Source organism: Microtus ochrogaster, chromosome 1 (genome assembly GCF_000317375.1).
Source record: "Microtus ochrogaster isolate Prairie Vole_2 chromosome 1, MicOch1.0, whole genome shotgun sequence".
In the NCBI taxonomy this organism is placed as follows: Eukaryota; Metazoa; Chordata; class Mammalia; order Rodentia; family Cricetidae; genus Microtus; species Microtus ochrogaster.
In genome coordinates, this window is record NC_022009.1 from 47,142,993 (window position 1) to 47,155,477 (window position 12,485).

The 12,485-nt window shown below is 46.6% G+C and overlaps 1 protein-coding gene across 8 annotated transcripts in view; it reads left to right on the top strand.

Moving 5' to 3' along the window:
- The first annotated feature begins 6,028 nt into the window (after positions 1-6,028).
- The window catches only part of Mark3 (microtubule affinity regulating kinase 3), a 93,567-nt gene continuing 87,110 nt past the window's right edge, over positions 6,029-12,485 (top strand). For 3 of the 8 annotated variants that reach the window (XM_013346107.2, XM_005343577.3, XM_013346125.2), the window contains exon 1: positions 6,031-6,579. In XM_013346107.2, the coding sequence (XP_013201561.1) occupies positions 6,529-6,579 (51 nt within the window). In that variant the 5' untranslated portion in view covers positions 6,031-6,528. Of the gene's footprint in view, positions 6,580-12,485 lie in introns of all 8 variants that reach the window. The other 5 variants (XM_005343575.3, XM_026781322.1, XM_013346113.2 and 2 more) reach the window with 4 other exon arrangements.

Consider the following 12,485-nt stretch of genomic DNA (forward strand, 5'->3'; position numbering starts at 1 on the left):
CAGCCACCCAACTACACAGCGAGCCACAGAGAAAGAAGAGAGAAAGGTATATAGAAATAGGGAAAGATAAAAGCCCAGAGGTAAAAGGTAGTCAGGATAATTTAAGTTAAAAACTGGCAAGGAAAAAGCCAAGCTAAGGCCGGGCATTTATAACTAAAAGGAAGTCTGTGTGTGATTTATTTGGGAGCTCTGGGAGGTGGGCCCCTCAAAAAGCCAAGTGTAAAACACACACACAGCAGGATTTCTTCTGAGTAGGTTTCCATCATTAAGGAGATTTAGGAGTTTTGAGGTTTTTCTGATTTTGAGGTTTTCTATTTGTTTGATTTGGGTCTAGATTAGAGTTTGTTCTAGGAGAATGTGTTTTGGATTTCCTTGGGTACAAAGGCTACTTCCTATTAATACTCAAAACACACCAGCCATTCATCTGTACTTGGTCACATTACGGCCTTGGTTCTCCTGGCCTCATCCTGAAGGAAGCCTTTGAGTCCTGACAGCCCACGGGGAAGGCGTGTAGGTGGGACTCAGGGCTGACTCAGAGGGCCAGCCCCAGACAGCTCATGTCTGAGGTCACACCACAGGGCAGGAGGTATTCTAGCCTCAGGATTGGAATCTGTCTTAACAACTTCTCGGGCTCCCTCTGGTCCTGCCTTCCCTGATCTGGAGTTGCCCATGTGAGGTAAGAGATTTGCTGAGTTGTAAGACAGGACCACTGAGGGCGTTGTGCTTTCAACCCCCCCCCCCTTTCCAGCTGGCAGCAAATCTCAGAAGAGGTCAGAGGACAATGTGCAGGAGTCAGTTCTCCCGTCTACTCTCATGACCCTAGGTGGGCAGGTGTGGCAGCACGTGACTTCACCAGCTGACCAGCCTCAGAGTTTGTTCTTGAGATCCAGCCACTTTATCACAAGGCTAGAGCTAAGAAAGTTTTTCTCTTACATATTAGTTTCGATGCAAACATTCCAAATTCTCTATTCATACTGGTAACGAACATTTATGTCATTTTTAGTTTTTGTCTATAGGGACCTGGAGTGTTATTCATGAATGTCTTTATATATGTTCCCTCAGTTCTTCTTTTGCAAAAGAAGAAGAAGCAGCAGCAGCAGCCGGGTGGTGGTGGTGCATGCCTTTAATTCCAGTACTTGGGAGTCAGAGGCAGGTGAATCTCTGTGCTTTTGAGGCCAGCCTGGTCTACAGAGCAAGTTCCAGGACTGGCTCCATAGCTACTGGGAAACCTTGTTTTGAAAAACAAAACAACCCTACCCCCAAAAAGGGAGCTACAGAAATGGTTCAGAGGTTAAGAGCACTGGTTGCTCTTCCAGAGGCCCTGAGTTCAAGTCCCAGCAACCACACAGTGGCTCACAACCATCCCTAATGAGATCTGGTACCTTCTTCCAGTATGCAAGCATACATGTAGGCAGAATACTGTAAACATAATAAAAAAATAAAATAGATAAATCTAAAAAAAGAAAGGAAAGAAACCAGAAGGAAAAAAAAGAAAACCTAAAAAAAAAAAACAACCTTTTTTTGAGTTTTGAGACAGAATTTCTCTTTGTAGCCCTGGCTGTCCTGAAATTTGCTCTGTAGACCAGGCTGGCCTTAAACTCACAGAGATCCACCTGTCTCTGTCTCCCAAGTACTGAGATTAAGGTGTGAGCCACCACACTGGCTTGTTTTTATTTGAATTGTGTATATGTATGTGTGTCAGTAAGAGCCATCTTTCCAGCTCCCTTACAATTTTTAAAAATCAGCCAAGCAGCCGGGCGGTGGTGGCGCACGCCTTTAATCCCAGCACTCGGGAGGCAGAGGCAGGAGGATCTCTGTGAGTTCGAGACCAGCCTGGTCTACAGAGCTAGTTCCAGGACAGGCTCCAAAAACCACAGAGAAACCCTGTCTCGAAAAACCAAAAAAAAAAAAAAATCAGCCAAGCATTGCAGCAAACACCTTTAATCTGGAGGCAGAGGCAGGCCGGTCTACAGAGCAAGTTCCAGGACAGCCAGGGCTACACACAGCAACCCTGTCTTGAAAAACAAAAACAATAACTAAATATTTTAAATTACGCTTATTCGCTTCTGTGTGTACTCACACACAGTGCCAAGGCAGGGAGAAGCCAGAGGACAAGCTACAGGAGCCATGTCTCTCCTCTACTGGGTTCCCAAGTGTTGAACTCAGGTCGACAGGCTTGGCGGCAAGCACGCTCATCTCATGAGCTATGTGGTCAGCCTAAATAAGTTCAGGCACTCCTTTAGGGTACATATTTGGGATAGAATCGTGGTATTGTAGCGCATGCACAACTTGATGGTATTGCTAATGTTACTAGTTATTGTTAAACTGTCCTGACATGTGGTTAAAATTTTAAGTGTGTTTTGACTCTCTGTGCGTGCATATATGCACACCTTGTGCCTGAAGAGGACAGAAGAGGAGACTGGATGCCCTGGAGCTGGAGTTCTGGAAGGTTATAAGCTGCCATGTAGGTGCTGGGACTGAATACGGGTCCTCTTCAAGAGCAGCAAACTCTGGTCACTGCCCAGCCATCTCTCTGGCACCCTCCCCCTTTTGGAGACAGTGTCTCATGACGTCCTCTTGGCTGGCCTGAAATTCTCTACACTAGATTGGTCTCAAACTCACAGAGATTCTCCTGCCTCTGTCTCCCAAAGATTGAAGAGACAGCTCAGAAAGTGATGTGCTAGCCGTGCAAGTACAGGGACCTAAGTCTCATCCTCAGAACCCAGGTGAAGAGACAGGTGTGCTGTATGTGCTGCAATCCCAGGGTTGAAAAGGCAGAGACAGGCAGATCCCTGGGGCATGCTGGACAGCAAGTTTAGCTAGCTCCAGGGCAATGAGAGATACGATGTAGCACGAATTCTAATTGGGCTTAATAATAAAAACTCGGAGTCAGCTATCAGGGGTGAAAGCTGAGGGATCAGAGAAGCAGAGCGGCCAGGCACTAGAGAGTTCTTATCTATACCAATGCTCAGACCAAAGGGGAGATTCTGTCTCTAAGAGATCAGAGTGAATGTGGCCTATGAAACCTCAGACTGCATCTCAGACTGATCCTCAGACTGCATCCATCTCTACCAAACCTCAGACTGCATTTGAGCTCCTGTCTCCTCCCACCTTATATTCCTCTCCCTGCCCAGCCATATCACTCCTTTCTCCACCTCCCTAACGCTGGGATCACCTTTGTATGAGCTCTGTTTCTGTTTAAGACAGATTCAATCTCACATAGCCCAGACTGGCCTTGAACTCAGAGATCCACCTGCCTCTGTCTCCCAGTGCTGGGATTAAAGGTGTGTGCCACAACTGCCTGGCCTCTATGGCTAACTAGTGGCTTAGCTCTGCACTCTGATCTTCAAGCAAGCTTCATTTGTTAAATCACAAGGAAAACATAACTACAATCCTGTCTTTTCAGTACTGGAACACAAGTGGGCTGCTTTGCCCTCCTGGGATTTATGTGGATTTTAGGAGATCTAATCTTTCTGCTTGAACACCAAGAGCTTTAACTGCTGAGCCATCTCCCCAGCCCTGGGCGCATTTCTGAACTGGAGTAGGTTTGTTGTTATGATGCTCAAGGTAGGTACTATTTTAACAGGAAGACAGGAAACAAACTGGGTGTACATTAGGGAGGGTGAAGCAAGAGGACAGGAATGTGAGGCCAGCATGAGTTACAGAACAAGACTGTCTAAAAAATAAATAAAGGGGAGAAGAGCCAGGCAGGAAGCAAGAATTATGAAAAGGGATGGAAGGTGTCATTCGAACAATAGTTTTAAGGGTTAGTTGTCCATTCCTTCCAGACAGACCAGAGATGCACAAAATTCAGGCCCACAGAAGTTCCTCTGCACGGACCAATGCGCTCCTCCTCCTCACACCCCGCTAGCCCTCCTTTCCTTTCTCACCCATCACAAACACGCCTACTGCTTCCAGGTCTTTATTGTGCCTTCAAATTTCAGTGTCTTCAATTCTAAACCTTATGCAAACTCGGAAGTACCCTGAGGTTAAGCCCTTCATCTTTGGCACTCATTGACTCCTGATGTCTAGCATGAATGAGGAAATCCCCCTGGGGGAAGCCTCATGTCCATTTACTTCTCCGGCCAATGTGGGATGCTCTAAAGTGTCCATGGGCTTTTTCAAAGCTCCTTCCGGAGGCAACAACTTTTGGAGGTTTTCCTGTGTTCATTAGAAGCCAATGTTGAACCACCAGAACTCATCAGGGTTGAGGGGAGAACTGGAGCCCTTTAGCTATGTCTAGATCTACCTGGCTCCTGCCTCTTTGGCTTGACTTCTCACCGTCACATGCTCTTGATGTTAGTTACTTGAATTCCCCTTGTTGCTTCTCACTACCATGCCTCTGGATAGCTCTCACGCCATCTTCAGAGTAAGTGTCCCCTGACTAGACCCCAACATGGGGCTGGATGCCTACTCTTGCTCTTCTAGCTCTTGAGGACACTTCCGGTTATCACAGTCTACATTTCAGGTGGATTGTGTGGAAGAACAAACCCCTGACTCAAAGGAATTTCACTGCACATCTCCGCTTGATGAAAGAGGGAGAAAGAGAACGGCACAGTAAATAGGTTTACCTGGTCCCCTTGAGCACACCCCTAAGAGAGTAAGATGGGAGTTCTGAATGTATCTTTGCTCTGTGTTGTTTTGTATTGGGATCCCCTGGCCTCTCTGGGAGTGATGCTTGTGTTTAAAGATCTACGGTCCACAAAACAAGAAATGCCCCAGATACAGCAAGACATTGGGATGTTGGGGGGGGGGGAATCAAAGCAAGCAAACAAACACACACACACACACAATAAAAAAAGCAAAAGAAAGCAAAGCTAAGTACAGTCACTCACAAATTTACCTATTTCTAAAGCTGTGTAGGAATGTGGTTCAGACTCAATTCTTCTATAACCAACCCAGATGCTTTGGTTAAGTAATTAACTTGTCCAGACTTCAGATCACATGCTGTGTCTGACCATCTTATATGGGCACCCCGAGGCTAATGAATAACCAGTACAAGGTGGACTATTAGTAGCGGTCTGCATTACCCCAGCTCACACAGCCCTCTCTTCTGTACTACGGGGGATTCCATCCTCCGAAGGCAGAAAGGGGTGACAAGCGGAAGAGGGCTTTTAGAAGAGGCAGCACAGCCTGGCTCAAGTCTATAGCAATCCCGCATTCAGGAGGTTGAAGCAAGAGAGGGAAGTAGGACGGGAGCACGAGGGAAGGGACAGAAAGGAGGAAGTAGAAAAGGAGAGAGAAAGAAAGGGAGGGGTAGAGGGAGTGACAGCTAAGGGGGACAAGGGAGAGGGAGAAGGAGAGGGCGAGAGAGAGAGAGAGAGAGAGAGAGAGAGAGAGAGAGAGAGAGAGAGATCGCTATACAAGCCCCTACCGGCATTCGGCATTTAGGAATTGATCCCTGGTGCCTTTACGTGCTCTCATTGTACTCCTCTTCCCATCCCTTTTGGGCCACCTTTGTCACTGTACTGCGCTCTCTCATCCGAATGGGTATTCAGTTGGGTCGGGTATCCAGTGGCCCTTTAGAGCCAGAGGCAAGAAAGTTCATTGGCTCGATGTCTCAGTTATAAGACAGGAGGCCTGGCTCTAGCTCTCTCCGCTAGACTTGTAACTGCTGATTCAGGAGCTCCATCCTTTGCTGCGTGGCCCAGAGAAAGCGAACTCAACTTTTGCAGACAGTAGGATCTCCATGTGTAATGTAATCCAGGCAGCTCAGATTTGTACTCTGTAAATGCCAACCCACCAGTCGGGCGCAGGACGCCGCAGTGGCCGGGAGGGGTCAGGGATGCCCAGGCACTCTGGACCATTGGGACTCCGCTAGAGCTGGAAGAGACCAAGCTAGTACTCACCCTCGACTCCTCCCGCTCAGAACCAACAGGACGAGTCGCCCCTAGCAACAGCAGCCGGCAGTGCCTCCAACCGCGCTGATTGGCGGAACTCCAGGCGTCAGCGGCGTCACTTCCGGCAGCCGTAGGCAGCGGAGGAAGCCGAGGGGCGGCCATCTTGGGTCTGTGAGGCTCCTGAAGTGCCGGGGAGCGGCGGTGGCAGTCGGCAGGGCGAGGCCGGGCGGAAAGCGAGCGGAGAAGGGAAAGCAGCAGGGCGTGGGCGCCTCCTGCGCGGCCCCCTCCATGGTCGGCGCCTGCAGGCCGCGGCGGCCTGTCTTGCGCTTCATCTCCGCTACATACTCCTGCGCCGCCGCCTCTTCTGGGGCTGCCGGCCGCCCTGTGTGGAACCCCCGGGGCTGAGTTCCGCGGCGCTGCGGCGGCGAGGAGGCGAGGGGCCCGCGAGGAGCCCTGAGGCTTGCGGTGGCCACCCGGCCCGCTCCCACTGGGCTCCTCGCCGCGGCCGCCGGCGCTGGGGGAGAATGAGCCCCGGGGCCCGCGGGCGCACGGCCCGGGCCAGGCCGGGGATCTAGACTCCGGCCGGGGAGGGCAGGGCCCGGAGGCTCGCGGCCGTTGCTCGCCGGCCGCCCAGAGCTGGGCGGTTTTGTTTTCGCCTTGGCGTTGTGCAGAATCAAAGCGCAGTAAGATGTCCACTAGGACCCCTTTGCCAACGGTGAATGAACGAGACACTGAAAACGTGAGTGAACTGCGCTGCAGGGTGGCAGACCCTCCGGGTGGTAGCAGGGGGACCCAGCCCAGATGCTCCAGGCAGGGGTCAAGGCGCAGCCCTGTCCTGCCGGGCGCCTGCGGCCTGCGCGCTGTCCTCACGGTCTGCTGAGCACATTACCCGTCCGTGCACTGCCGAGGCCAGTGCGCGTTTGAAGCCAACTCTCCTTTTACACCGGGCAGGTGAAGAGCCTGCCCGGCCTTGGTGCAGATTAATAGCATTCAGTCGGGTCAAATGGACGGCCCTTTAAAATGGGACTAAGTTTCGTGACAACCGCTAAAACTAAGTGTCCCACGGAGAGATCCTTGTGGGCCCCCGTAGTTCCCGAAGACTGAAGAGTAGTTCTGCTCGAGAGCGGCTGCCTTTATCTAGGAGTAGCGTCCCGTCTTTGCGAATCTAAATCTGTTGGGAAGCAGTAGGCTAAGCGCTGTGAGAGGCAGATGTGGAGAGCTGCTCTGCTCTGTCCGGCGGCTCAGCTGAGGGACCCCCACTGAGCTGCCTTTTCCTTCCGCTGCAAAGGTTGGCTTAGCTCTCAGGCCCATTCCAGTGTGCACACCCAGAAAATCTATATAAAGGGATTTTGTTAGAAAGGACCTTCAGAAACAAGCCAAACAACAACCTGGAACAGCATTGCTCGAGAGTGACAAACGTGTAGAAGTTCTAGTGAAGAAATACTTGACCTGCCCGAGTGTGTTTTTTGAACCCTTCTCCCGCATCGGATTCCAAAGGGTTGCAGCCTAGTTTTGTCCTCTGTAAAGCATTTAGCAAATAACTTGTAAAGAAACTTCACTGGCCTTTCATTATGCAGAGCTATGAGGTAACTGCTGGCAAGAAAATGCTGTCTCTTTGGAAAAGCTTCCATGCTCCGGGTGTTTTCATGCTTTGTAAACCATCCTTAGATACGGTGATCTAGTGTATCAAATGCCTTCATTTTAATCTTAAAATGCCACTTGGTGCTAGATAGCTATTGAGTAATTTAGTCTAAGTCATCTCTGTAATCTATTAATATATAGTTGTATATGTTCTACCTGCTGAGATAGAACAGGAGAGCTTCAGTTAGACCTTTTTCCTTTTCTTCCTTTTCCTTCCCCCTCCCTCCCTTTTCCTCTTCCATCTCTTTTTTTTTCCTGCCTCCCTATCTTGGTTACATTGTTTTTGCTATGTTACTTGGGCTGCTCAAGGGAGTCTTCTGCCTCATTCTCCCCATAGCTGAAAATATAGACACGTACCATCAAGCCTGGAATCCTGAGACCTTTTTTACGTTCTTTGAAGAAACTTACCTTCATTATATTCATTAGCCACTCCAAAAAAAATGAAGGAAGTAAATCGATAGATTTGATCATTGATTTTTTTTTTTAAAACTCAAAGTCAAAACTTTAAGTAGAACCAGAACATGAGCTTTCTAAACTGAAGCAGAAGATTTGTGAAAATGAAAGGCCACGTTTGAGTTATCTTTCAAGATGTATACTTTTTTAAAAAAAATTTTTGAGACAGGGTCTCGCTGTGTAGCTTTGGTTATTTTGAAATTCCTATGTAGACCAGTGATCCTCCTGCCTCTGCCTCCAACTACTGGGATTAGAGGCATGCTCCACCTTATCTAGCTTTAATATGTGTATTTCAATGAGGGGCAGAGAAATCTATTTTTAGTCTGGAATGCATGGGTTAGGTGGTGTTTGTGATTATTATAGACTGAAGTGGTTCATTCTTTATCTGTTCTTTGTCAATTTGCTGTCTTTGTATTTAGAATTACTACTGTTCTTTAAAAACAACGTAAGGGCTGGAGTTGAAGTTCAGTGATAGAGTGATTGCATAGTATACGTGGGCCCATTTCAATCCCTCGCGCCAGTGAGTAAGAAAGAAGAAACAGAATATGAAGGAGGATCCCATATTCTTAATGTTATTTAATGTATTTGAGGTTTCAACATTGCTAAAGTCAAGAGGTTTGTGATGGTACAGCCAACTGGTGGCACTAATTCACCTTGCCATGTTCTGCTTGTAGTTCTTGCATATGATCTGATATGGAAATAGCTGCATGTTAGCCATAGTTTGGGGCCAGTGTCACTGTCATGTCTCATGTTCACTTTTAGCATAGCCTGCCCTTACCTGTCATTACTGCACTCCCCCCCCCACACACACACACAGGGTTTCTCTGTAGCTTTGGAGCCTGTCCTGGAACTAGCTCTTGTAGCCCAGGCAGGCCTCGAACTCACAGAGACCCAATTGCCTCTGTCTCCCGAGTGCTGGGATTAAAGGCGTGTGCCACCACTGCCTGACATTACTGCACAACTTAAGTTAGACTTTGGTTGATTTTGTGAAGGTACAGCAGTAAAGGAGAGATCTCTGTTGAGAAGCTCTTTTGTTAGTCTGGATTGTGGAGATACAACATCAACACTTTTTAGGTGGACATTCTAATGACCAGTCATGTAGCCACCACCACAGTCAAGATACAGACTATTTCCATCTCCCAGGAAGGTCTCTTGTAGCCCCTTATAACCCTCTTATTTCTCCAGGCCCTTGGCAAACACTGGTCTCATTTCTGTCTCTGTAGCTTTACTGTTTTTTGTAAGTGAGGCCATAAAGTATGTAACTTAAAAAAATTTGAGACAGTCTCACAAGTGTTCCTGAGGCTGGCCTCAAACTCTTCCTTCTGCTTCTGCCTCCTTACTGCTAGGATTACTGGTGTGGATGACTTCATCTGTGTAACATAATGCCTTACGGCCCGCCTGCCTTTTTCTTTTTACTTTTTTTTTTTTTTTTTTTTGGTTTTTTCGAGACAGGGTTTCTCTGTGGCTTTGGAGCCTGTCCTGGATCTAGCTCTGTAGACCAGGCTGGTCTCGAACTCACAGAGATCCGCCTGCCTCTGCCTCCCAAGTGCTGGGATTAAAGGCGTGCGCCACCATCGCCCGGCTTCTTTTTACTTTTTTGAGGCAGTGTTGACTTATGTATTTTTGGCTATGCACAGTGCTTTTTGTTTGTTTGCTTAATTTTTGTTTTGTTTTTGTTTTCTTGAGACAGGGTTTCTTTGTGTAGCCCTGGCTGTCCTGGAACTCACTCTGTAGACCAGGCTGGCCTCGAACTCACGGAGATCCACCTGTCCTGACTGCTGAGATTGAAGCTGTTTGCCACCACTGCCTAGCTATTTTTTTTTTTTTTTAAATTCTTAAGACAGGGTTTCTCTTTAGCTTTGGAGCCTGTCCTATAAACTAGCCCTTCTAGACTAGGCTGGCCTCAAACTCACAGAAATCCACCTGCCTCTGCCTCCCGAGCACTGGGATTAAAGACATGTGCCACCACCATCCAGTGCCTAGCCATTTTTTAATTTTATTATTATTATCTTGGTTTTTAGAGACAGGGTTTCTCTGTGGGGCCCTGGCCATCCTGGAAATGTAGACCAGACTAACCTCAAACTCAGGTCTCTGCCTCTGAGTGCTGGGATTAAAGGTGTGCACCACCATTGTCTGGGCACATAATGCTTTTGAGGTTTGTGTTTTCAAGTATATTAGTAGTTCATTTCTTTTTATTACTAATTAGCATTTTATCATGATGTTTTAAAAATTCTTTTACCACCTGGTGGTCATTGGTTGCTATGACTAGAACAGCTTTTCTTTGTGTGTGTGAATATGTATGTACATAAAAAGACATTTTACTTAACCTACTCATTTTAAATTTTAAATGATTATATTCACGTATGTTAAGAATGTTGTTAATGCCGGATGATGATGGTGCACACCTTTAATCCCAGCACTTGGGAGGCAGAGGCAAGCGAATCTCTGTGAGTTCGAGGCCAGCCTGGTCTATAAGAGCTGGTTCCAGGACAGGCACCAAAGCTACAGAGAAACCCTGTCTGGAAAAATCAAACCAAATCAAAAAGAAACAAAACTGTTCATTAAATCAACTGTAAGAAATTGGACTGAGAGTGTAGTTTAGAGTGTGTGCCTAGCCTTTTTGGGGGGTAGAGGTATTTGTTTTGTGACAGTGTCTCACTATGTAACTGGCTGGCTTGGAACTACCTATGTAGATAGACCAAGCTGGCTTCATCTCACAAAGACCTACCTGCCTCTGCCTCCTGAGTGCTGAGACTAAATTTGTGGACTGATGCATCCTAGCTTTTAAGAAGCTCTGGCTTTTATCCACAAGTGTGAATATTAATAAACATAATTTGCAACAGTAATATCTTTTTCCTTTTTATACACTATTCTGTTTTCATGTGTTTGATTTTCATGTTACTGTTTGCGTTTATGGATAGAAATATAAAAGTTCATCATAGCTCAGAAAAATTAGTTAAATGTTTGGGGCCTGAAGATGATGTGTCTAGCCTCTTAGAACTGGAATTTCAGGTGGTTGTGAGTCACCCATTGTGGGTGCTGAGAACTCAGCTGGGCCTGCAAGACCTCTTAACAATTCAGCCATCTCCCCAGCCCGAAAGTAGAATGTTTTCTAAAGATAAAAGAAATTTTATCTTTCATTTTATGTTTTATAGTTAACTTGCATAGAGATCCATTAGTAAATCCTTTTTTTTTTAATTCAAAGTTTATTTATTACGTATACAGTGTTCTACCTTCATGTTTGTCTGCAGGCCAGAAGAGGACATCAGATCCCATTTTAGATGGGTGTGAACCACTGTGTGGTTACTGAGAATTGAACTCAGGATCTCTGGTTGAGCAGCCAGTGCTGTTAATCGCTGAGCCATCTCTCCAGCCTGTAAATCCTGTTTTTATATTTGACAAAGTTAGAAATGATTTTTTTCACTTAGATTTCAAAGCACATGACACTTTGTAAACCTGGATTCTTTGCTAGAGGACTGGAGGTAGGGGTTTGCTAATTAACAGTTCCAGATGTGTGCATCATTTACTGCTTATGTATCTGTGGCGGTGGTCTTCAACCTCTGTGTCTCAGTGTCTTTGACAAACCTCTAACTCTGAAACTATTTACATTATGACTCATAACAGTAGCAAAATTGCAGTTATGAAGTAGCAATGAATATAATTTTGTGGTTGGGGGGTCACCACAACATGGGGAACTGTATCAAACGGTTGCAGAGTAGGAAGGTTGAGAACCACTGCTGCCCTGGAATTCTCTATATAGACCAGGCTGGCCTCAAACTCACAGAGATATTCCTACTTCTGTTCCTCAAATGCTCAAGCTGAAGGTTTGCACTACCACACCCAGCTACATCAGATGTTTAGAAGTTAATGTAGCCTGGTCAGAATTGTTACCTTCTGTGAAACAAACTAATGGGTGAAATTGTCTAGCCAGCTCTTGATTGATACTGAATTAACCTGTGAGCAAACTGGAACACATATTGCTTATGAAGCTGTGCTAGGTGTACTGAGAACCAGATTGTTCTTGTTTAGGACCTGCTTATTAAGCGGAACGAAGTACTCAGGGCTTTGTGGAACTAGTTTGTACTGTCTAACCTGAGCAAACATACCTGGAGGGTTGCTGTTGCTGGCTTGCTAATCTCCGATTCTCACCTCAAACCTGGCTGTATTTCTACCAGGTTCCAAGACATTGATGAGGCTCACCAAGGGAATCATACTTCAGAAATCACCACCTTAATGTTCAGCTTGCTAACTAGGCTTCCTTTTGATTGTCCAGGGTTTTAAAGAGTTTATTTTTTTTTCCCTAGCTATAATGGGATTTTAGGTTCTATGAGTTTTGTTTAATTTTTGACACAGGGTTCTACCATGTGGCTTTGAATGGTTTGAATGGCCTGGAACTGCCTACTTAAATTGGCTGGCCTCAAACTCTTTTTCAATACATGACTTTAAAAAGTTTTCAATAGGGCTGGAGAGATGGCTCAGAGGTTAAGAGCATTGCCTGCTCTTCCAAAGGTCCTGAGTTCAATTCCCAGCAACCACATGGTGGCTCATAAC